The sequence below is a fragment of the Halichoerus grypus genome, chromosome 15 (assembly GCF_964656455.1).
Source record: "Halichoerus grypus chromosome 15, mHalGry1.hap1.1, whole genome shotgun sequence".
Taxonomy (NCBI): domain Eukaryota; kingdom Metazoa; phylum Chordata; class Mammalia; order Carnivora; family Phocidae; genus Halichoerus; species Halichoerus grypus.
The window spans coordinates 17196270-17221686 of NC_135726.1; the positions used below are offsets into that span (position 1 = coordinate 17196270).

At 46.2% G+C, this 25417-nt stretch overlaps 1 protein-coding gene across 1 annotated transcript in view; it reads right to left on the bottom strand.

Annotated features, from left to right (window-relative positions):
* CDH3 (cadherin 3) overlaps window positions 1-24305 on the bottom strand; it is a 45960-nt gene extending 21655 nt beyond the window's left edge. The window contains exons 1-2 of the mRNA XM_036109156.2: window positions 24016-24305; window positions 23693-23813 (exon numbers count right to left, since the gene is read on the bottom strand). Coding sequence (XP_035965049.1) covers window positions 23693-23813; window positions 24016-24069 — 175 coding nt within the window. The 5' untranslated portion in view covers window positions 24070-24305. The remainder of the gene's footprint in view (window positions 1-23692; window positions 23814-24015) is intronic.
* Window positions 24306-25417: the final 1112 nt, after the last annotated feature.

A 25417-nucleotide genomic window follows, 5' to 3' on the forward strand; every position in this document is an offset into this window, starting at 1 on the left:
TATTTATTTGACAGAGAGAAAGACAGCCAGAGAGGGAACACAAGCAGGGGGAGTGGGAGAGGGAGAAGCAGGCTTCCCGCAGAGCAGGGAGCCTGATGTGGGACTCGATCCCAAGACCCTGGGATCACGACCTGAGCTGAAGGCAGATGCTTAACGACTGAGCCACCGAGGCGCCCCAATAAATAAAATCTTAAAAAAAAAAATCCTTCCTCCAAATAAGGAAGAATAACAGATGACTTTTTTTTTTAAGATTTTATTTTTAAGTAACCTTTTACACCCAACGTGGGGCTCAAATTCACAACCCTAAGACCAAGGGTCGCACGCTCTACCGACTGAGCCAGCCAGGCGTCCCAACAGATGAGTTTTTTTTTTCTTTAACTACAAAAGTAATGTGAACATGACAAAGTATTCAAACAGTATATGAGTATAATATTAAAAAGTAGAGTTCTATTTTTTTTTTTAAAGTAGGCTCCATGCCCAGCGTGGAGCCCAATGCAAGGCTTGAACTCATAACCCTGAGATCATGACCTGAGTCAAAACCAAGAGTTGGACACTTAACAACTGAGCCATCCAGGCACCCCTACAAAAGTAGAATTCTAAATGATAAATATCCAGAATATAAAAACAACTCCTAAAATTCAACATCAAAAAACAAAGGACCTGAAAAGACATTTGTCCAAAGAAGATACACAAATGGCCAATAAGCCTATGAAAAGATGCTCAGAACCAATGAGCTATTAGGGAAATGCAAATCAAAAGCACAATGTGATACCACTTCACAGCCACTAGGAAAACTGTTTTTAAAAGGGTGGGGGGATAACAAATGCTGGCCAGATGGGAAGAAACTGGAACCCTCTGGCATTGGGAAGGCAAAATGGTGCGGATGCCGTGTCAAACAGTTTGGTGGCTCCTCAAAAGGTAAACATAGCACTGCCGTATGATCCAGCAGCTCTATTTCCAGATGTATACTCCAAAGAACTGAAAGCAGGAACACAAACAGATACCCGTACACTAATTTCCATAGTATCATTCTTCACAGTAGCTGAAAGGTGCCAACAACCCAAGTTCATCAAGAGATCAACGGATAAGGGCGCCTGGGTGGCTCAGTTGGTTAAGCGACTGCCTTTGGCTCAGGTCATGATCCCAGGGTCCTGGGATCGAGTCCCACATCGGGCTCCCTGCTCTGCGGGGAGCCTGCTTCTCCCTCTCCCACTCCCCCTGCTTGTGTTCCCTCTCTCACTATGTCTCTCTCTGTCAAATAAATAAATAAAATCTTTAAAAAAAAAAAAAAAAAGAGATCAACGGATAAGCAAAATGTGGTATATCCATGCAACAGAACACTATTCAGCTTGCAAAAGTAATACCATTCTGACACATGCTACAATATGCATGAACCTTGCAAACATCATGGTAAGTGAAATAAGCCAGTCACAAAAGGACAAATACTGTAGGATTCCGCGTATATGAGGTACCTAGAATAGTTAAGAGAGAAGGTAGACTAGGGGCGCCTGGCTGGCTCAGTTGTTAAGTGTCTGCCTTCAGCTCAGGTCATGATCCCAGGGTCCTGGGATCGGGCCCCACGTCAGGCTCTCCGCTCAGCGGGAAGCCTGCTTCTCCCTCTCCCACTCCCCTGCCTGTGTTCCCTCTCTCTCTGTGTGTCTCTCTGTGTCAAATAAATAAATAAAATCTTTAAAAAAAGAGAGAGAGAGAGAGAGAGAAGGTAGACTAGAGGTTACCAGGGGCTGAAGAGAGGGGCAAATGTGGAGTTAACTGTCCAATGGGTACAGAGCTTCTGTTCAGGATGATGAAAAAGTCCTGGAGATGGATTATGATGCTGGTTGCACAACACTGTGAATGTGCTTTAACACCACTGAATTATTTACTTTAAAATGGTTAAAATGGTCAACTTTATGTTATGCATCTTTTATCGCAATAAGAAAAAACAGCAGAAGTCTGATGTGGGAGTGTAAAACAGAACAGTCATTTTGGAAAACTGTTGGGTAGTATTTACCAAAGCTAAATATACACATTCCCCAAGACCTAGCAATTCCACTTTGCAGTAGAGACCCAACAAACACACACACTCACCTGAAGGCATGTGTTTTAGTGTTCACAGCAGCACTGTTTCTAACAGTGAAAAACTGGAAACAGCCCAAAGGTCCATCAAGGCAGAACGGACAGAAACACCATGGTATATTCACATAATGAAATTAATCAACCGCAAGGACAGATGATGATGTGGATGAATCTTACAAACATACTGCTGAATAACGGAGGCTAGATGTAAGAGAGGACCTAGGTATGACCGCATCGACATGAGGTTCAAGAACAGGCACAACTAACCTAAGTGAATGAAGTTAAGACATGGGTCATCTTTGCAAAGAGGGATCAGTGAATGGAAGGGGGAAGAAGGGAGGCTTGGCCAGTAGGAGAGGAAGGAGGGATCTAGGCCTGAGTCCACTCCAGAGGGCCCTGGAGGCAAGCGAGACTCCCAAGGTGACCCTTTGCATCCTGCACACAGCTATAGAGACCCATCTTCTGAGGATTGTGGCTTTGCCCGAGGGTTAAAAGGACCAGGAATGATATATGGCAAAGGTTAAATCACCTTAATATAGAGCAACAGTTAAATAATCTATGGAACGCTTACTCCACAGGTTATTTATCCAACTATGCAAAATGATATTTATAGTAGAGTTTTTAAGTTATCTAGGAAAATTCTTATGCTATGAAGTGAAAGAAAGTAAGCAAAATATAGAAAGGCCTATGTAATATATGCAACTATGCACATTTCAAAAAACTAAAAGGAAATGAAAATTTCCAATGACTGGGGTTACCAGCAATTTCTTTTTTAAATTTTTCTGTCATATTTTTCTCTTAATATGAATTGTGTTGTTCTCCCCACCAAACTCATATGAAGTCCTAACCCCCAGTACCTCCAAATGTGACTGTATGTGGAGACAGAGGCTTTAAAGAGGTTACTAAGTTGTGGTGCCTGGGTGGCTCAGTGGTTAAGCGTCTGCCTTCGGCTCAGGTCATGATCCCAGGTCCTGGATCGAGCCCCGCATCGGGCTCCCTGCTCGGTGGGAAGCCTGCTTCTCCCTCTCCCACTCCTCCTGCTTGTGTTCCCTCTCTCTGTCAAATAAATAAACAAAATCTTTAAAAAAAAAAAAAAAAAAAAGAGGTGACTAAGTTAAAATGATGTCACTGGGGTGGGGCCCAAGCCAATATGACTACTGTCCTTATAAGAGGAGGGAATCTGGACACAGTTACAGAGGGAAGAGAGAAGACAGCCATCTACAAGCTAAGGAGAGAGGCCTCAAACAAAATCAAACCTGCTAATGCATTACTTTTTGTTGCTTAAGCCCCTGAGTCTGGGTTACTTTGTTACAGAAACCCTAGCAAACTAATACAACCTGCACCATTCTCAGGAGTCAGGAATCTCTTCCCCCCTCCTGAATTCCTATTAACAGCTGACTTTTTTTTTTTAAGATTTTATTTATTTATTTGTTTGTGAGAGAGAGAGTGCACAAGCAGGGGGAACGACAGGCAGAGGGAGAAGCAGGCTCCCCGCTGAGCAGGGAGTCCAATGTGGGACTTGATCCCAGGACCCCAGGATCGTGACCCGAGCTGAAGACAGACACTTAACCAACTGAGCCAACCAGGCATCCCAACAGCTGACATTTTTTTTTTTTTTAAAGATTTTATTTATTTATTTGAGAGAGAGAATGAGAGAGCACATGAGAGGGGGGAGGGTCAGAGGGAGAAGCAGACTCCCTGCAGAACAGGGAGCCCGATGCGGGACTCAATCCAGGGACTCCAGGATCATGACCTGAGCCGAAGGCAGTCGCTTAACCAACTGAGCCACCCAGGCGCCCCAACAGCTGACATTTAAATACTTTCTTATTTAATCTTCACCAAGCACCCTATGAAGTAGATTTAAAGTCCATTTTCTACAATGCAAGAAACAGGTTAAATGAATTCACTGAAGTTACATAGCTAGGAAACAGAGGAGCTAGAAAATGGTAACCAGACCTTCATGGCCTGAATCTTTGTCTTAAACACTATGGTTATTTTGTCTCTCTGATACACCCAAGAGTTTGTTTTCTTAGCTCTCCCTCACCTCCCATTACCTGTTCTCCTTCTCCATCTATTGAAATGGCAGAGTCTGATTTTTAGATGCCCAGTGAGGCAGTGTGATATTTGGAGGAAAGTGCTAGACTTCAGGAAAATAACAGTACCACTCTCACAGGGTTGATGTGAGGATTAAATGAGAATATAAGTAAAGGGGGTGCCTGGGTGGCTCAGTCGTTAAGCGTCTGCCTTCGGCTCAGGTCATGATCCCAGAGTCCTGGGATCGAGCCCCGCATCGGGCTCTGCTCCACGAGAAGCTTGCTTCTCCCTCTCCCACTCCCCCTGCTTGTGTTCCTGCTCTCGCTGTGTCTGTCTCTGTCAAATAAATAAAAAATCTTTTTTTTTAAAGATTTTATTTATTTATTTGACAGAGAAAGACAAAGCAAGAGAGGGAACACAAGCAGGGGGAGTGGGAGAGGGAGAAGCAGGCTTCCCACAAAGCAGGGAGCCCGATGCGGGGCTCGATCCCAGGACCCCGGGATCACGACCTGAGCTGAAGGCAGACGCTTAACGACTGAGCCACCCAGGCACCCCAAATAAATAAAAAATCTTAAAAAAAAAAAAAAAAGAATATAAGTAAAGGACTGATGAATAGAATGCATGTCAGGGTCTGCCTTTGATGCAGTTAATGGACACAAAGACCCCTGTAGGCACTGACATTAACTTGCTTGGTGATCCTGGGTAAGGCACTTGAATTCTCTGGGTCTCAGAATCAATTGTTTCCTCAAGTTTTGTGCCTGAGGCCTGCTTTCCCTTGGTTTAAAAGGAGAGATGCATGCTATTAGAGTAATTCAAGAGTAGTAGGACCAACCACACTTGCTCCTTGATGTAATAAGAGTAAGAAAAGCTTAAAGAGAATACCTAAAACTCCTTAGATGACTCAGCATATCCTAAAGATGTGTTAAGGATGCATACAAAGGTCCCTCAACGCTGTTAGTTGGAAACATCAATATGCTGATGCAGAAATTGAACCACTTATTAGGAATTTAGGTTTTCTCATTTGGAAGATGGAAATTAGACTTCACAGAGCCATCTTGAACATCAAATAAGATAAAACCCCAAACCACAAATTTGTGAACCCCAGAAGCTTACACAGACTCTTATAACACACCAGGACGCTGAGGTTCAGAGATGAGGATAGCCCAAGGTCATACAGCTAGTGAGCGTAAGGTGGAGAAAGAACCCAGGGTATTCAGATTCTAAAGCCAGGTTCCTCAACATAGTGGTTGATTCAAGGGCTACTTGAGTGCTTCCTAAGTGCCCAACATTCTTCTAGAAACTAGGGATGCATCAGGGAACAAGTGTCTATCCTCAAGTACCTTTAAATTTGTACAAGATACTGCCTCTTTTCCAAAATCATTTTTCTACTAAACTATTCAACGATGCATTGATTGTAATAGCAAAACCCCAGACAATCCCAATGTCTATCAATAAGAGATGAACTTTGTATTATGACACCATCTATACAAGAGAACACTACGCAGCCACACACACACAAAGCTGAAATGATGAGGAAGCTCCTATGTATTGATATGGAAAGATCTCTAAGACATACAATTAATTTAAATGAGATAAAGATTAATATAGTCTATGTTAATACGCTAACATTTGTATTTTTAATTGTATTTGAAAAATACGTCTGGAGGCGCCTGGGTGGCTCAGTCGTTAAGCGTCTGCCTTCGGCTCAGGTCATGATCCCGGGGTCCTGGGATCGAGCCCCACATCAGGCTCCCTGCTCACTGGGAAGCCTGCTTCTCCCTCTCCCACTCCCCCTGCTTGTGTTCCCTCTCTCATTGTGTCTCTGTCAAATAAACAAAATCTTAAAAAAAAAAAAAAAAAACCTCTGGAAGGTGACCCAAAAAACTAGGCTTACAGGGGAACAGGGATGAGATTTTTTTTTTTAATTAATTAATTTATTTGTCAGAGAGAGAGACAGCACAAGCAGGGGGAGTGACAGGCAGAGGGAGAAGCAGACTCCCCATTGAGCAAGGAGCCCGATGTGGGACTCGATCCCAGGACCCTGGGATCATGACCTGAGCTGAAGGCAGACGCTTAACTGAGTGAGCCACCCAGGTGTCCCAGGGATGAGATTTTTTTTACTGAATACCCTTCTAAATTCTGACCTGCATGAATGCATTAGCTTCAAATACTGATAAAAAATTAACAGTCCGGGGCACCTGGGTGGTGGAGTCGGTTAAGGGTCTGGCTCTTGGTTTCAGCTCAGGTGGTGACCTCAGGGTTAACACTGAACCCCGCATGGGGCTCCGCGCTCAGCTCGGAGACGGCTTGAGAGTCTCTTTCCCTCTCCCTTTGCCCCTCCCACTTGTGCTCTAAAATAAATAAATAAATCTTTTAAAATTAACAGTCCTGTTTCCCTTTCTCAAAACAGCCTTCTTCCTAAGGGAAGGTCTTCAGCTAGCAGAGGGGTGGCCAGATAAGTTTGTCAGTTGTTTCCCTTAACAAGAGACCGAGTTCTCCAATCCTCTCCTATCAGCTTATATAGCTAGAGGCTAATGGACTGACCCCCCCCATCAGAAGCCTTAATTCCCCAAACTCTAAAAGCTGCCAGGAACCCAGAAACCCTCTCCTGTTTTCTACAAAATCTGCCCCACCCCACAAAATGCACAGGACACTTCAGTGTCCTGTTGCTGGCACATTTCCATTATCATATGGTTGCAAATATTTGTAGTTGGCGATCCATCTATTGTTAGAGAGCACAGTGCCAATAATCAAGAAGTCAATAGTCATGCACTCCAAGTGTACGTGCCTCCTACTCAGGCTGCATATTCCAGTTGCATCAGAGGGCCCGGCCCCATCAGCTCTAACCTGCGTTCAGTTGGATACAGAGCACAATCTAGGGGCATGAGTCAGGCAGGCAGGAACAAGCTTCAACCCACTCTGCCTGAGACACCCAGCTAAGTGTTTTCCTATCCAATTCCTTAGAAAATAACCTGCAAGGTGAATATTACTGCCCCCATTCTGACAATGCAGAAAACAAGAGGCTGCCTGGAATTGAAGTGCCTCAGGAAGCAGCTTCTGAGAAGTAAGTAAAGTATATGAGGCCCCCTAAGTAGGAAACAGTAGGACCAGATTTCAAATCCTAAAGACAGGTAAATGATGAAGAGCATGAGATTTAAAGTCTAAAAGACCTGGGCTCAAATCCATATTGTGTGAGCATATGGAAGCTGTTTCCTCATCTGAAAATGGAAATAATACTACTTAACTCATATGATTATTTGGAGGATTAAATAAGATAAAGCTTGTATGCACTGGGCACTACGTCTAGCTCACAGCAAGCCCTCAATGAAAGGTACCTCTAGCCTACTCACAGCTAATTAAGTTTCTGATTCTAACTCCGGGCCTCTCCCTACACCAAAGAGAAACCATCTCTCAAAGTGGGCAAGGGGTTAGCTACAGCCAAATGCTTTACCTGAGGGATGAAGCACCAAAGCAAGAAAGAGATACATAGGACCAAAGAGCCTAATAGGGAGCTGGCTCAGTTTGCATTAGGAAAGGACTGTTTTACAGGGGGTGCACCATGGTTTATTGGGGGAGGCAGAGGATGGCCACCTCACTGACAAGTTAAACTGCCCAGGAAAACTTGCTGAGGCACCTGTAGGAACATGAGCAGTTTTTTCTGCAAGCCATGAGTCACAGAGAGGCTGGCAAATGGTAAGCCCTGGGGCAGATCATTACAACTTCCTCCTAGATGTGTCCTGGCACCACTGGCTTGTATTACTGGTTTCTAAATGAAATTGATCTGAACCAGGTGTCATCATCACTCATCCCCTTCTACCCCACCTTCTAACAGCTAGTGAAGTAAGCTGATTCCCATTCCTGACTGTAGCCTAGCTCCACAAGGCCACACATCCTGGCCAAGTCATGGGGGCATGAATGGGCTTGTGTCAAACTTTTGCTGGGGCAAGCTGGTGAGCACTGATGAGCATATGGGGCAACAGTTCAGATCTTAAGACTGAAAAAGACACCTAAACATAGTTCTTCCACACCCACCTGGGACCTTAAAATCATTTAACTGCCTTAGATTCAAGAGATTCGGAATCACAAAGCCAATGAACCTGATGCAGAGTTAGGTATTTCTATAATATAAATTAATAGCTTTCGGCACTGAGCCTAAGGACACAATTCCTAGAATATTGTTGGGGAAGGGAGTTAGTAACTTGAGATTGCTTCTAGAGAAATAATATCAGAGCTCTGTGTATCTGCACTACATAGACATCCAGTGGAACCAGGAGTCCCTGGCCTGTGCTCAAAGCTCCTCTCTCAACACCATCCTGCCAAGCCTGGCCTCAGATCCTGAACTGGCACCAGTATAAAAGTTCGGTGAGAAGAGTTAAGTCCCCGGGGTACAAGAGCTATTGAAAAAAAGAAAGCTTTTTACGTAGACTAAGAACTGATGGATACTGGGCTGAGAACTCATTCCAGTCCTGCTCTTAAGGTCGGAATTGCCTAGACACCTCCCAACTGCCAGGGGAACACCCTTGAAGGTCAGGAGCTTGTCTTCTCAGCCATGACATGGAGGTGCTATATAGTCTCAATGTCCAACTTTACTGGATGTTCTGACAAAATAAAACCACCCACCCCTCTGGGAATAAAATGTCCTACAAGTGATCAGTTTTGGCCAGTTTCTCTGCTGATCTTTGGGCATTTAAACTAGAAGGGAAGGGGCGCCTGGGTGGCTCAGTCATTAAGCGTCTGCCTTCGGCTCAGGTCATGATCCCAGGGTCCTGGGATCGAGTCCCACTTCTGGCTCCCTGCTCAGAGGGAAGCCTGCTTCTCCCTCTACCACTCCCTCTGTTTGTGTTCCCTCTCCTGCTGTTTCTCTGTCAAATAAATAAAATCTTAAAAAAAAAAAAAAACTAGAAGAGAAGAGCATTTATCAGTTTTAAAGTATTGTGGCCAAAAGGAAGCTTGTGGGGGATGCAAGAGAGATAATCAAGTCTCCATTCTGGCTCGGCTTAGGGATACATCTAGTTCATAAAGCAAACAAATGTGTGCTCATAACTATCACTGCCTTCTGTTAAGGGGCTGGGATAACAAGTTGCATGGGATAAGTATGCAGAACTACCTTAAAAGATTCTGGCATTTTCCTGAGTAAAACTATATAATAGGAAAATAGTTCACTAAAATACAAATTAAAAGAATGAGTGTTGTGGAATACTTTGGAAACAGGTGCTGCTATGTACTGTTAGGGGTTGGGGGAGTGTAAATTGGCACCTTTCTGACAATCAAGAAGCCTTAAACAAGCCCTTTGACCCAGGAATTGTGCCAGAAAAATCTTCCCAGACAGGACAAAACTGTAACAGGAAGGATATATTCATAACTATTGCTGAAACTAAAAAAAAATAAGTCAGTCACAACAACTTAACTTTCAACAGAATTATGTGTGCTACTGTCACTCAAATGTCTCATCTACAGCATTAAATATCATAAAAGAAAACCTACAGGGGCACCTGGCTAGCTCAGTCAGAAGAACATGCAACTCTTGATCTCAAGGTCCTGAGTCTGAGCTCCACGTTGTGTGTAGAGATTACTTAGATGAATAAACACTTAAAAAAAAAAAAAAAAAAAGACAAAGACAAAGACAAAGAAAACCTATCAAGGAAAAACCCTGCTCTGCTGAGGAGGAAAAAAAAAAAAAAAAGCCAGGTCATAAAAAAGCCATTTATTTATTTATAAAAGTTTATTTATTTCTAGTAATCTCTACACCCAACAAGGGGCTGAAGTCACAGCCCCAAGATCAAGAGTTGCATGCTCTTCTGACTGAGCCAGCCAGGAGCCCCACAAAACTGTCATTTATAGACAAAACGTAAAATATTATTATACTTGTAAAAGAGAGCAGGGGGAGGAGGGTTGAAAAGACAAAGACAGGCAGAGAATGGGGCTCAGCCTTGGCACCAGGAAGGTGGCCTAGCTTTCCCTAGAAACAACGATCCCAGAAGAAAACGAAACCCAAGATGGTGGACAGTGAGCAGGCCCTAGTCTAAGGCACTCAACGGGGCGAGGGAGTGGGCGCGAAGGATGCTGGGGCTAGGGGGAGGGGTCGGGTGCGGCACGCGGAGTCCAAAGGCATGCTGGGAAGCCGAGGAGTTCATTGACCTCGAAGGCCGTTAGTGCCTCGCTGGGAGATAAAGCGCTTCAGGCGGCTCCACAGCTGTCCTCACAGGACCCAGACTCTCTTTTCCAAAAGCTGCGGGCAAAGCTAGCGGACTCACTGCCATGGAAGTGCTCGTGATGATTCATCGCCACGAGATCACCATTTTCCGACCTGCCGAGGAGGGAAGCACTGTCCTGGAGCTGAAGCGCGTGGTGGAAAGCATTCTAAAGCGGCCGCTGGTGCAGCAGGGGCTTTACACAGACAACCAGCTCCGGGACGACAGCCTGACCCCGGCAGTGCCGCTATACCTGCCAGATGGCTCCCCACCTCAAAGCCCGGCTCACCCTGGACCTGGATCTTCCAGCAGAGGGGGCCCGCGGGGCTTTAGGGGCCCTCAGCATGGAGCCCCTCTAGCCACCCAAGGAGAAGACAAAGCGGGATTGTTAGGCGAGCGGGACTGGAGGGCGAGCTGTAGGGCAGTGAAGCCGGGGAACTCCCGCCCTGCCCCTCAGATCAGACGTCGACGAACACTTGGTTAGGGAAATGGCCCTGAAGTTCATTTGAAACGACAGAGGTCCTTTAGGAATGGTGGGCTTCTATTTTGCTTATCTTCCAGTTTTTCCGTAGTTAATCATGTATTTGATTTGCTGTCAGATATCAGTTGCTATCAGTTATGATCCCCCTCCCCCTTTACTAGAAAAGTTATATAACCCCATGTTGTTGAGGAGAAAGCTATTTTTTCCGGGGAATTTCTTTTTGCCTCTCTGTTGAAAACTCTTTGCAAAGACTGCGTTACTCAGGCTCCTCCTTACCCTTGGGAGCAGGATCCTCCCTCGTAATCCTCAGAGAAAAACCCAAGCTGGGCTGTACTCCACAGCACTCTGGGAGTTTGGAATAGGGCTGACTCAAAGTTCAGCATGAGGTGTGCTGCCTGGCTTACTCATTCCCACCCTCCAGGACCATACCAGAACAGAGATCCTGGTGATCACCCTGGGATATCTGGGATAGCGATTAAGGGTCTGGTGGGTAAAAGCACTGGTTCCCAAACACAGCTGAATGATTGACCTGGAGAATTTTTTTTTTTTAAAAATCCAGATTCCCTATGTCCAGCCCACCCATCACTTCTGAATCAGTTTCTGGAGGTGATCTCAGGGAGGCAGTTTATTGGTTTCTAGAAGTTCCTAACTGTCTCATTTATTTCTCCAAAGTAGTTAAATTGGAATGGCTTTTTGAGGGCACTTCAAAAGACGTTATCAAGATTTCAAATGACCAGATCCTTCCTTTGAACAACAACACATATATCTGTTATATTTGTTTATGCAGTATTTCCCCCTGGATTTTTTTTTTTTTTTAAGATTTATTTATTTATTTGACACAGAGCACAAGCAGAGGGAGCTGCAGACAGAGGGAGAGGGAGAAGCAGGCTTCCCGCTGAGGAGGGAGCCCAACATGCGCCTCGATCCCAGGACCCTGGGATCATGACCTGAGCAGAAGGCTGATGCTTAACTGAATGAGCCACCCAGGTGCCCCTCCCCCTGGATATTTTAAAGGTATCTTGAAATCAGCATGTCAAAAAGCAAATCCATGATAAATCCATGATCTTTACTCTTAGCCCAAATATCGTCCTTTTTCATGGGTCTCCCAGAGAATGACATATCATGTGTCAGCTACTCAAACCCAAAATCTGGGTCCCAGAAGCAGCTCAGAGTCTGGGTCTAGAGTACCTGGGCTCAAATTTTGGCTCCATCACCGACTTTGGGCAAGTTTGTTTCCTCACCTATAAAATGCAATGATGTTAATAATATCTAACTCAATTAAAGGAGGTAATACTTTGCACAGTGCCTGGCAGGTGGTTAGCTAGCATCATCATCTTCGATGACCATTCATGCCTCTTCATCTCTACCCACACTGCTTTAGTACATACCACATATTTAGCTTCAGTGAGTGCAAAAATCTCCATTTTTAAAAAAAAGGATCTTTTAAAATGCAACAGATCATACATTTGAGAAAATGAAATGAGATCACTTTCTTGTTTGAAACTCATCAATGGTGTGCCATTGTTCTTTTTTTTAGATTTTTTTTTTTTTAATTTGACACAGAGAGAGAGACAGCGAAAGAGGGAACACAAGCAGGGGGAGTGGGAGAGGGAGAAGGAGGCTTCCAGCCAAGCAGGGAGCCTGATGCGGGGCTCGATCCCAGGACCCTAAGATCATGACCTGAGCCGAAGGCAGACTCTTAACGACTGAGCCACCCAGGCGCCCCATGGTGTGCCATTGTTCTTAGGATAAAAAACAAAATCTTTAATGTGCTCAATTCCCTGTCTCCACTGTCTAGCCACATTAGTGCTCTTCTTAAATGCAGCATAATCCCCCTTAACACAGGACCTTTGCACATGCTGCCCCCCCCTTCTAGAACAGTGTCTCTCTACACTCCCACTCCAGTTTACCCAGTTAACTCCTAACATCTTTCAGATCCCAAAGCAAGTTACTTTCTCAGGGAAGCTCTAAGTAACTTTCTGCCATATAATTCATTACAACTGTGATTATATGTTTACTTGTTATTATCTAATTGTCTATCTCCCTTACTACTCTCATTAATGCCCAAAGGCAAAGACTATGTTAGAATTTGCTTATCACTGTATCTCAACACTTAGCTCAGTGCCTGATACAAAGTAGGTGTTCGATAATGTTGAGCAAACTATGAAAGTCCTTTGACCCAGCAGTTTTGCTTCTAGGAATGCATTCTAAAGAAATATGTATACAAACTATTACAGCTGTAACAATACTGCTACTTTACCACCGCTAACACCTAAACATTTATTTACTAAATGTTTTTCTATATACTAATTCATTAAATCCATACTAGAGCCTTATCAGATCCTCATAATTATCCCTAGTTTACAGATAAGGAAACTGAGGCATAGACGTTAAGCAACTTACCCAAGTTTCCACAGCTAGTTAAATAGACAAATAGATTTAACCCAGGCACTCTGAACTCCGGCTCAGGCACTCTACACATTATAACAGTTATATTTTATGCAAATTTCAATTGTAGAAATTTGAAATGGTGCCATAAATATTCAAGTCGCACTTTGTATGCAAAGTTTGAAGAAATGCAAATCTCCCAAATTAAATAATGTAAAGTCACATAATTTCACAACTGGAGAGACTAGTGAATTGTAAGCACCCCCCCCCATCAGCTTCCCTACCCCACACACATACACTTCACATATATTCACATGAGAACATAAGTCTTCAATCATGGGAGTTATGAATTATTTGAGGTTTTCAAGAACGCATCTTCTAAATCATGCAACTGCCCTCTACAAGACTTTATTACAACAATATTTGGGATTAAGAAAAAGCCCATAAGCACCTCTTGGGAGAAAATAAGATCATAAATGAATATCCTCTTTAAGAATGGAAACCGGGACGCCTGTGTGGCTCAGTCAAGTGTCTGCCTTCAGCTCAGGTCATAATCCCAGGGTTCTGGGATAGAGTCCCACATCGGGCTCCCTGCTCAGCGGGAAGCCTGCTTCTCCCTCTCCCACTCTCCCTGCTTGTGTTCCCTCTCTCGCTGTCTCTCTCTCTGTTAAAAAACAAATAAAATCTTTAAAAAAAAAAAAAAAAAAAGAATGGAGGGGCGCCTGGGTGGCTCAGATGGTTAAGCGTCTGCCTTCGGCTTGGGTCGTGGATCCTGGGTCCTAGGATCGAGCCCCACGTCCGGCTCCTGGCTCGGCAGGGAGCCTGCTTCTCCCTCTGCCTCTCTCCCTGCTCATGCTCTCTCTCTCTATCACTGTGTCTTGAATGAATAAATAAAATCTTTAAAAAAAAAAGAATGGAAATCAACTTTTCTTCAGCAAAATGCTTGCTAACTAGATTTTGACATCTAAAGAAAAATGAGAAAAATTTCATTTTTGTTTTGACTGAATGTTTCATTTTCAAACTCTCAACACCCAAGGAAAATAATGCAAGTGCTGAGATTTTACAGTTTACTTCTGAGTTAAGCAGTTTACATTTTTTAAAGCTTTGATGACTTCAAATACTTCTGAAAAATTCAGATAATTAAGTCATCAAACAATGGTTAGTGTTAAAATTAATGGTTTATTATTATTATTATTTAAAGATTTATTTATTTGACAGAGAGAGACACAGCGAGAGAAGGAACACAAGCAGGGGGAGTGGGAGAGGGAGAAGCAGGCTTCCCGCGGATCAGGGAGCCCGATGGGGGCTCGAACCCAGGACCCTGAGACCATGACCTGAGCTGAAAGCAGACGCTTAATGACTGAGCCACGCAGGCGCCCCAGTTTTTAAATTATTTTTAATATTATTTATTTGAGAGAGAGGGAGAGGAAGAGGTGAGAAACAGATTCCCCGCAGAGCCAGGAATCCACATGGGGCTCGTATTCACGACCCTGAGATCATGACATGAGCCGAAACCAAGAGTCTGGTGCTTATCTGACTGAGCCACCGAGGCGCCCCGAAACTAATGGTTTTTAAATGGCATAGTAACCTTATTAAGTTTACTGCAAAAAGCCTGTCGTCTTTAAGGTATTATTCGAACAGAAAAGCTTAATTTATGTGAATGGGGTTAAGATGAACAATTCATGTGATCATCCTTCTACAGCAGTCTTTCCTAATAAGGTGATCTGATAGGTTTCTGAAAATCCAAACACTTTACAACTTTTTTTAACTCCTCCCCACTTCCACATCTGTAAAAGATAAAAACAAGGGTTTAGCTAAATAAATCATGGTATATCCACCACATAGAAGACTATGGACTTGTTAAAAACAAGATAGATGTGTATTTAACAATATGGAGAAAGATGCCTGTGATTCAGTAAGTTAAAAAAGTAAGTTACAATGTTTATATGCTTGATATAGTCCAATTCTTGTTTTAAAAATTCCTTAATGCACATATAAGTTTCTTGTAAAGAAAAAGGTCCACAAAGATTCACATTAAACCACTGGATGTGCTTATCCTTAGGCAGGAGAACTGAGGAAGAGAACTTTCCTGTGTTTATTTCTGATTTGCTTCTATTGAGAGGCAGTGGAGTGCAGTGGTTAAAGCTTGGGCTGCTTAGATTTGAATCCAAACTCTGCTGTTTATCAGTTGTGTGATCTTGGGCAAGTTACTTAACCCCTCTGGTCTCAGTTTCCTTATCTGTAAAATGGGGAAGGGGTGTTATGGTGATTAAACATGCTAATACATCTAAAATGGTAAGAGCCGTACCTGTCACATACTAAGTGTTACATATTTTATTGAAAAACATGGTCTTTTACAGTGAACATATATTCATGGATTAATGTAAAATTCCAACCAACCAGCCCAACCACACATAAACAATATCAGTAGTACATATGGAGGGGGATGTGATAAAAATGAAAAGCTCCCTAGGCAAGTCTGATACTCAGCCAAGCTTGCAAACTACTGACTCAGGGGATAAAGACCGGTAAACCAGTTGGAGTGTGGTTGAGTCCCCGATGGGGAATGCAGGAGCATTCTGGAAGCGGAAAAAGACCATAAAAGACAAGAAAATTGCAGGTCAAGCAGCCCTGGTGGGAAGCCCCAGCTGAGGCAGACTCCACAAGAAGAGGGCAGGGTGTGGGCCTGGCATCTTGTTCTGGCTTGTGTATGAGGAGCCCACAAGTAGCTGTCTTTTCTCTCGGCCTGAAGCTACGACAAGATGGGACTCGCTGTGAGAAGGTAGCCAGCCTTTAAGCAAGACTCAGCAGAGGAGCAGAACGCTCCAGTCCTGCCCTGTTAGCGACCAGCCAGCAGTCCACCTCCTCATAGCTCCAGGGACATGAAGGCATGTCGCACACACATGACACTTAGAGCCTCAAGGCTGAGGAGCTGGGAGTAGAGTAACTTGTCTCAGGCCACATAGGTTGGGTTGAGAAACCAGGCTGAGAACCCCATTTTCCCCTGCCCAGATGTCCACCATCAGGCCTGTGCCCACCGCTGGGTTTGACAAGACCCTGAAAAACTGAATGTACCTGAGCTGGGGAAGTGGGGGGGGAGGGGGTTTGGGGAGACAGGGATATGCTAGGATTTCCCAAGTTAGGGGGAGGAATTGTCTCAGAAAAATACATATGCACTCTTGTATACAGTGAATTCCAGGGGAGCAAAGACTTCCTCAAGCTGATGGGAGACCCTGAGATCAGAACTCTGGGCCAGATCAACCGACCTTTAGCCTTCAACACGGGTTTAAGGTTTCTTGGTAAGAGAGGTCTAACACTGAACTAATCTTACGTGCTCTTTAGCAAAAATTGGGGTTCTGAGACTGAGAGGGAAAAGGAAAGCCTGGGATTGTGCCTCCTTGGCCCCATCTCCCTATCCAGCCCTTGAGATCAAGTCTTGGGGTCCAGTGGAGAACAGATCTCCCCTCCCTGGGGTTCTGTGGAGCCTCGGAGGCTCTCATGAGGGGGAAGGAGCCACCAACTCGCCCACCTCCTGGCTATGGAATTGTCTCAGAAAAATACATATGCACTCTTGTACACAGTGAATTCCAGGGGAGGCTGTGAGGCCCTCTCCTCAGATGTCAGACAGCAAAAGAGTCAGAGTTGTGAGTTCAAAGATGGGGTATGGGGGAAAAAGGAAGGTGTCTGTGTGCTCTCTCTTTCCAGGATAAGGCATTTTGGTTTACTGAGACAGCAGGAGCATCCCAGCACCCCGGAAGTTCAGCAGGATCATGGCTACCATAGCCTGGAGGGGATTCTGTTAGCTTGACGAACTTGCAGGCCACTGAAACTCTAGTGACCCAGAATCGGAAGGGTGCCCAGATTTCGCTGGGGCAAGGGGAGAGAGGCAGAGTGTATCAAGCTCCTCCACTCAGAGCAAGGTGGGGGAGTCCTTGAGGGGGGCGGGGAGTGGAGCAGGAAGGTGGGGGTGGGGATGAGGAGAGGTAGAAGATAATCAGCCAGAAGCAGATTCTCTGCTGAGAACTCTGAGTGAGAGTGCTATCAGGCCTGGTATCTGAACCAGCCCTATCCCCCCACATCCTAAAGAGGAGGCCAGGGGTCCTGGATAGAAATGCCCCCTCCCCCCAACTCCAGCTCCTGGTGATTAACAGAGGCCTGTGGAAGGAACAGGAATTCAAAGCCCTTGGGTCAGAAGTTAACTATTTCCAATCTTCCTCTAGCTTGGCTGCGACCAGAAGGACTCACAACCTCTTCCCCTCTGGCACACTTAGGAGTGTGGTTAGTATCCCACACTTAGGGAGACCAACCTGGGTTCAAATCCTAATTCCACAATTTACTAGCTGGGCGACCTTGGATAGGTTACAAAGTTACAAGCCTAGGTTTCCTATCCAGTTAAATGAAGCCAATTCAACACCCCCCACCCCACCCACGAGTATAAGGGGATTAAAAGGGCTTATTACATAAAGTACATAATGTAGTCTCTAGAACTCAGTAAGCTCTCAGTAAATGGTATTTAGGTTGCTTTTTTGTTTGGAAGCCCTTCCTTGATGGGTAGCCCTGCTGCCTGGCAATGACTGGTAACTAAATGAAATGAGGGGGGAAATTTGAGACTTAAAACATTCTTGGATCTGGGGAAAGCGGGGAAGGGGAGGCAAGAAGGGAGGCTGGAGGGGGTAGTGGTGGAGTGGAACAAATTTCAAGCTGGACTGGACCCTGCCTACTTCTCCTTTTGCCTCTTCCCACCTTACACTCCATGGTCCAGCCAGACTAAATATATTTAAGTTCCTGGCCCCCATACTGTGCCCTTGCCAGGAACACTCCCTGCTACCTCTCCTGCCCCAACTCCCTTGCATAATTCTTCTCCAGCCTTCAGCTTGGACATCACTTCCTTCAGGTCCCCTGAGAACATATCAGCAGCCCTTCCTATGTGCCTCCATATTTTTTTCTCCCCTACCTCCTGCTTGATCATATTTATATATACATGTTATATATTTTATATATATATAAAACATTATATATTATACTGTATATATACTTATTATATATAATACATATGCTATATATACTATACTAACTTATTTTGTCTGTCTTCTTCCACCAGCAGGTAAATGGCCCATGAAGCCTGGGTTTTGGGCCTGTTTTGCTCACTAACATAACCGTAGCACTTAGAACAACAGTATCTGACACTTGGTAGGTGCTCAGTATCTGCTGAATGTCAGATTCATAATTAAAATTGCCTGGCGGCTGATCTGCTTCGTCCTCTAATTGGGGAGTTCACTGGCATTAATGAGATATGAGTCTTTGTCATTTCTGAACATCTAACACCCAGTAGGTACTCAGACATTTGTCGGCCGAATGACCAGTCAACTTGTCCTTGGGTCTCAGATACCTCATTGCCTCCATAATGAGGGAGGAGCTGGACTTGACCACCTTGTCCATTTGAGGAGGCTGCTCCCCACTCATACACTGTCCAGAATAAAAATCACCCAGGAAGAAGACCTCACCTAAGAAATTCAGGTCCATTTCCAGATTCCCTTTCTATTTGGGGGGAAAATAACAAGCACTGGCTTAAGGACAATTAAAGGGAAGGATTTCTCCCCCAACACAAAGGATGTGACCAAAGACAAAATAAAGACTTGCCAAGTGAAAATCAACAATCCCCAGAAGGGATGGGTCTGGTGAGGACACTGTTGGAGGAGGGGGATGGCAGAATCCAGAAGAGACTCGGCTACTTCAAGACTGAGAAAAGCTGACTTCTCAGGACACAGCATAGTACTGAGATCCTCAGGTAATCCTCAGTTAACCCAGCAGTTATGCTCCCAGGTATGTACCTAACAGATAATGTACACCAAGACTTCATCAATTTTGATTTGCCAAATCAAAATGAAACTCCTCAAATACCTATCAACAGTAGAAGCATCAATCATCACATAATGGAATGCTATAGGACACTGATAATCCCCTACAAGTACCTCCAGAACTATGGAAGAATCTCACAAGGTACCGTGACCCAGGAGGATATTTTATATGATTCTTCTACATAAAATTCAAATATGGGCAAATTAATCTATGGTATTAGAAGTCAAGATAGTGTTTTTCTTGGTGGGGAGGATAGAGAATGGGAAGGAAGGGGCATCTGAGGCCCTGGTAATGCTCTTTCTTTTAAGTAGGCTCCACATGCAGCGTGGAGCCCAACGTGGGGCTTGAACTCATGACCCTGAGATCAAGACCTAAGCAGAGATCTAGAGTCAGATGCTTAACCGACTGAGCCAAATAGGCACCCTGGTAATGCTGTTTCTTGATCTAGGTACAGGTACGTGGGTGTTTCAAATCTGTGACAATCACTGAGCTGTATACTTATCATTTGGACAATTTCCTCCATGTATGTTATTCTTCATTAACAGTGGTTCTCTGAATGGAGACAGTTCAGCCTCAGTTCAGCCTCAGAACTAAAGCTTCAACTGATTTGGGCAGGGGAGGCCCTCCTCTCCCTCATCATCCTCCAAATGCTATGCAGAGCTATAGTTTCCAGCCCTAGAAACTCACTGCTCCTCATAAGCAATGCCTTCCTCACCCTCAGCAGGGAGGTGAGGGCACCCTGCACTGGGTAACCTAGGAACAGACTGCCATGTGAGGAGGTGGGGAGACTAGAGGTTTGGGACCTGCTCCCCAGGCACAAGCTAATGGTGATATGCAATAGGCTTCAGAAACCAACCCTAGTCTGCTGCTGAGGCAGGAAGGCAGCCAGCCAGGCTCGAAGCCCCAGTTCCCAAATATTCATTACTCAGGCAGATTTACTGGGCACTGAGGAATCCCCCTGGATTTAAAATCCTGGCCTTCGGGTAACTGGGAGGCTCCGTCAGTAGAGCATATGACTCTTGATCTTGAGGTCGAGTTCGAGCCCCATGTTGGGTGTAGAGATTACTTTAAAAAATAAATAAAATTTTAAAAAATAAAATCCTGGCCTCACTGCTGACTGCCCCAGTGACTCACACCAAGTTGCTCACCCCTTTTACAGCAAAGGACAGTTACCACCACCTGCTTTGCAAGGTGATCATAAACATAAAAAATATTAGACTATAAGCTCCCCAAGGGCAGGAACTTGGTTTTGTCCATTGCTTTACCTGCAGTTCTAGAACACTGCCTGACACATGCAAATGCTAAAAGTATATGTTTACTGAAAGAATAAAATATAAATAGAGGGCATGGCCCAGAATGGAGGCTCCAAAACAAAAGGCAATTTTTACAGAAGTTGAAATAGGCAAAATCATCTTGAAGTTAATTCATGCTCAGTCAGATTCACTACTGAACTTTGAAGTTTCCTACCAAAGCTAATGTGGGTTAGCTTTAACCTTACTTAAACACTGACTAAGGGTGAGTTGAACCCGGTGAGGGGCCATAATGAAGTACTGGATTTCTTTTATTGTAATTAAGCTGCTTCTCTCAACTGCCCACCATTAAGGATGTATGACTACGTTAGGTCAATCACTTTTAATCACTGTACTAATATCATGCAAATTCCTTCCTCCCACCTCTTCTCGGTCTTTGCTTCCAGACCACACTTGAAGGCAGCCCCCCAGACTGTGGGGTTGGGGTGGGGTGGGGAACATTCCAGCTCTGCCTCCCTCCAGATTAACCTCTTGCCTTGGCTGACCCAAGCCCAGGGTTACTTGACCCAAGCCCCATCACTAGGACACCGAGAGGCTGTATCTAAGCCAGTTTCCCTACAGGAATGTTTCTGGAAAACCTTATGATAAGAATCAACAAATGACTAATTGCTCTTAGGACAGGGGTTGTTATTGGTGTCTGTGGGATTTGGTGCTCCAACACTCCACTTCCTTTCCTCCACCTCCCCCTTTGTGGTAGTAAAAAATGCCACGGAACTTAGAGGAGTCACAACCTTCCATTCAAGTCCCAACTGGTCCCAGTAGTAATGCCTCTGGTGAAGCCACAACCACTCAGGCTTCCTGTGTAAAATAGGTAGACCTTCACAAGATTGTCATGATTCATGCAAATACCTTCTGGGCATCCTGTGAAGTATCAGGTCTGGGACTAAACCTAAAGTAAAAGTCGTATTTGTGACCCTCAAGGAAGCTAAGCTCCTGAGCTGTTCAGCCTAGCAAATGGAATCCATTTAGCCGTTTCTGTGTCTCCACCTTTGAAACCTCCAGCAGGGCTGGGTTACAGGGTTCCTGAAGTACCAACTCTCAGATTAAGAGCTCAAGCTGTTTAATAGTTACCTTACCAGCCTGTGTCAGGAGGACAAAGCAAGCTCAGAGTTGTGGAAGTGCTTTGAAGAGTAAAGTGCACACGCTAACAAGGTATTAATTATATCAGATAATTTCTCTGAGCTCAACTTCATAGACACCTGTGATATTCATAACCCAGGGGCGAACAACAGGGGCAATTGTTCCTTAGCAATAAGAAAACTTGTCTGCTTGGCCAAACTTGAGAGTTTGTGTGTACCCTCAGGATAACCCTTTCAACATGGCTGGATCCATCCTGTGCACTGAGGACAGAGAGCTGGGATGGAGGTGGGGAGGCAGAAAGAGGTCAGCAGCTGAGGACTAAGGAGAGAAATATCAATATTTTTTGTTAGGGTGTCTCAATTTATTGGGGCCAATTGGACCCAGAAACTTGCTTTTACTTAAAAAAGAAGGCAGCAGCCTGTTTCACAGGAAAACTACTCTAGAACCAGTCACGTTGCAGGGAGGCTTAAGGTTAGCTAAGCACCTTAACCCACCTTTTGTTTTATAACCCAGGTGTGCTCCTGGCATGAACCCACCATTTTCACAACCATAAACCAGACATCCAAAAAAGCAGAATTTTCTCCAAAGGTTTAAAATGCCTGATGTCACCAGGAAACACTCGCCAACCGGACCATGAAATCGAAAACCCGGTCACTGCTTCCTCCCAACAACCTCAAGCTTAGTGAAGTGACAGTTAATCTGATATTTCTTGCTTCGGTAAGAAAGATAAGGCACAGTCAACACTCAAAAGCCATGAAATTGTAGTCAGAGAACTTGACAATGATGGGGAGGAGTACAGATTTGGCAGAGGTCTGGTTAGCAATAAAGCTTCCTCAGGGAGCCGGAATTGGATTTGGGGCCCTGCCCAAGTTAACATTTTTACAGGTTGGCTGAGTTGCAGTTTGTTAGCCAGTCAGTAATAAACCCATGTGCAAGAATTTAAAGTTTATGAGGCATGGCCTCTTAATGCCTCTGGTTGGCTCCCTACAGTCAAGAGTTTAAGGAGCCTGGCCTAGCCTGGGTGTTAATTGTTTTGTCAATCTGCAGGGTTGTTTGGGAAAAGAAGGGGGAAAAAAGGCTCCCACAGACTCCAGACCCCAGTCCTCTTTTGGAGAAACAAAGGAGAGGCCTTGGCACCTCTACATTCAAGCTGGTAATTTGTACCTGGGGTAAGGAGTATGCTGATGAAGGCATTAGAAAAATGCTAGGTGGCAAAGGTTCTTAATCGTTCTGAAAGCCCCTTAAGCTGCAAATCCCCTCCCCAGGAAAATGCACACACAAGTTCTTCAACAATGTCACAGGTTAGGGATCCTCTGGAACCCCCACCCAAGGATCCTGGGTTACACTTCTGTTTAAGAACTTGGGTTTGATCGGTGGAGAAACCCCTACTGTCCTGTCCTGGGTGGAGGGAAAGAGGCCCCCATCAGCCCGCAGCTGTCCGGGTCTCATAACAGACTGGTTCTCCGCACCAAGGTGACCCCCCGCTCTCAAGTTTTTGAACTTGGGTGTGTGGGGGGTGGACTAGTAAATTGGGTGATCAAAAATGTGCTTTGATCTCCCATCCACCGCGCCCTCAGCTCAAGACCTTCCGGCTTGGGATCCCCCCCACTCCCCCAACATTCCAATCCCAAGATGGGGGGTCAGGGGTGTCCCACTGCGTGATGGCCCCAGCCCAGGTGTGCCAGACCCAGTTTCCACGCAGGCTGCAGGGGCGCAGGCCCTCCGGGAAGGGCAGGGTTAAGAGTGCATTCCAACTGCGGGGGAAGAAGGGGGGCGGGGGAGGGGAACGCGAAGAAGAGAAACAGACCCGGTCTGTCTGTCGGAGACACAAAGCACGGTACACAAAGGGGGCCCGAGAGGGGCGAAGGGGGCTGCCCGGGGCACGGCTCATCCCCACACCTGCGCGGGGGTTGGGGGAGGAATGTGGACGACGCATTCCTTTGCTGGGGCCAGTGGGGGAGAGCTTCCCACGTCCGGGCTGGGTGAGGAACTCAGCCGCCCCGCACCCCGACGGAGGTCTAGGTAAGCCGCCGCAGCAGGGCGAGGAGGAGTTGGTCAGAGGGCGCTGTGCTCTCCATCCTTCTCTGTCCGCCATCCACCCCCACGCTAGCCCCCGAGATGCTTTCGGCGCCTTCTCCATACCCGAGGCGGAGCTAGCGGCGCCAGATTTTCCCCCGCCCCAGCCTGGGCACCCCTCGCGCGGACTACTGGAGCGGCCCACGTGCGACCCCCGGCCCCGCGGTTCCACCGGGGTACCTCCGGGAAGGTCTTACCTTTCCTCTGCGCCCGGCCCAACTCCAGCTCCGCGCCTCCCGCCTCCAACGCCACTTCAGCTTTCCCGAAGCCCGCCCGGCACGGCTCGGAGGCCACGCAAGGCAGCCAGCAAACCTGCGCCTGAGGGAAGAGGGGAAAAGGGGGAGGCTGGGTCACAGGCGTGCCCGGTTCTGCGTACCCCGCCCGATATTCCTCACGGGGCTCTGCCGGGCCACCTTGACCCCAAGGAGCCCGGCAACTCTTTCTCCTCGACGCCACCGCCGCGTGCGGACCCGCCCAGCTGGACCGCCCCGGCCGGGGCAAGGGCGAGGCAGTGGAGTACCTGAAGGAAGAGAACGAGGAGGAGGGATGCGAGAAGCCCATTAGGGAGCTCCATAGCTGGAGAATGAAGGACGAAGAAGCTGCAGCCTCCGCGGGACAGTGCTTCGCTAAGCTTTCCCGGTCCTTTTGAGCGCCGCGGCCCGCGGGAGCTAGCGGGAGGTGGGGGGGGGGGGGGCCAGGTGAGCGCAGGTGGGTGCTGATTGGTCCGGCGCCGCAGGTCCCGCCCCCTCGCAGGTGGGGCCGCCGCTGGCCTCGTGGAGACGCCCACGATATACGCCTGTATTCGTTTTATTGCCGCAATTCCGAAATGCCCACGGGGCTTTTCCGGAGCTGCTACCCGCAGGGACCCAGGCTCTGTCTCACAGATTCTGGGTTCGAGGAAAAAAACAAAACAAAAAATCACCCCGCTCCTCAGTCTCCGCAGCACTCGAAGAAAAATGTTTTTGTGCCTTGCGGCTACAGTGGGAAAAAAGTGGAGACGCATCTGAACCCGACTGGAAACAGAGGCGCCCCATTCATACTGCCCCGAGGCACTCTGTTATCCAAAGCTTTGATGGAGGCCGGGTGTGTCGGCTACAGCGGGGGCTGCCCCCTGCCTCTTTCTCCACCTCCCCCCATGCCAGCCCGCTGAGGACACAGGAGTAAGGTTGAAAACTGGCAGTGAGGTGCAGAGAGGCCGCGCTACAGACTCTGCTGCGACTTGCGGAAGACTCATTACTTCCATTGCACTGCCCAACAAATGGAGCCTAGGAGAGAAGGCCCCAGAGTTCAGAGGCTGTCGTGGCGCCAAAGGGGGCGAGTAGACGGGCTTTTTATTAGCTCCATCATCTCCTGGGACACCCCCCTCCCCCATTAAACACAAATGACTTTCTCAACTTTACGTAAAATGTAAATAAAGACTTAAGACATTTTTAAAAACGCAGCTGTTTTTATTGGTCTGAAATACTGAATACAATTTTTTTTTAAGATTTTATTTATTTGACAGAGAAAGACACAGCGAGAGAAGGAACACAAGCAGGGGGAGTGGGAGAGGGAGAAGCAGGCTTCCTGCGGAGCAGGGAGCTCAGTGCGGGGCTCGATCCCAGGACGCAGGGATCATGATCTGAGCCCAAGGCAGACACTTAACGACTGAGCCACCCAGGCGCCCCGTACTGAATATAATCTAACTGAAAACTGGGCAAGCGGCCGTCCAGCGAACCTCCCACATAAGCAGCTCTCCTACCACCCCCCCTCTTCCTGAAAGAAAGATGGATTCGCCCCTCTACTTTATTTTTTTTATTTTTTTAAGATTTTATTTATTTGACAGAGAGCACAAGCACGGGGAGCTGCAGAGGAAGAGGGAGAAGCAGGCTCCCAGCTGAGCAGGGAGCCCAGTGTGGGACTCGATTCCAGGACCCTGGGAT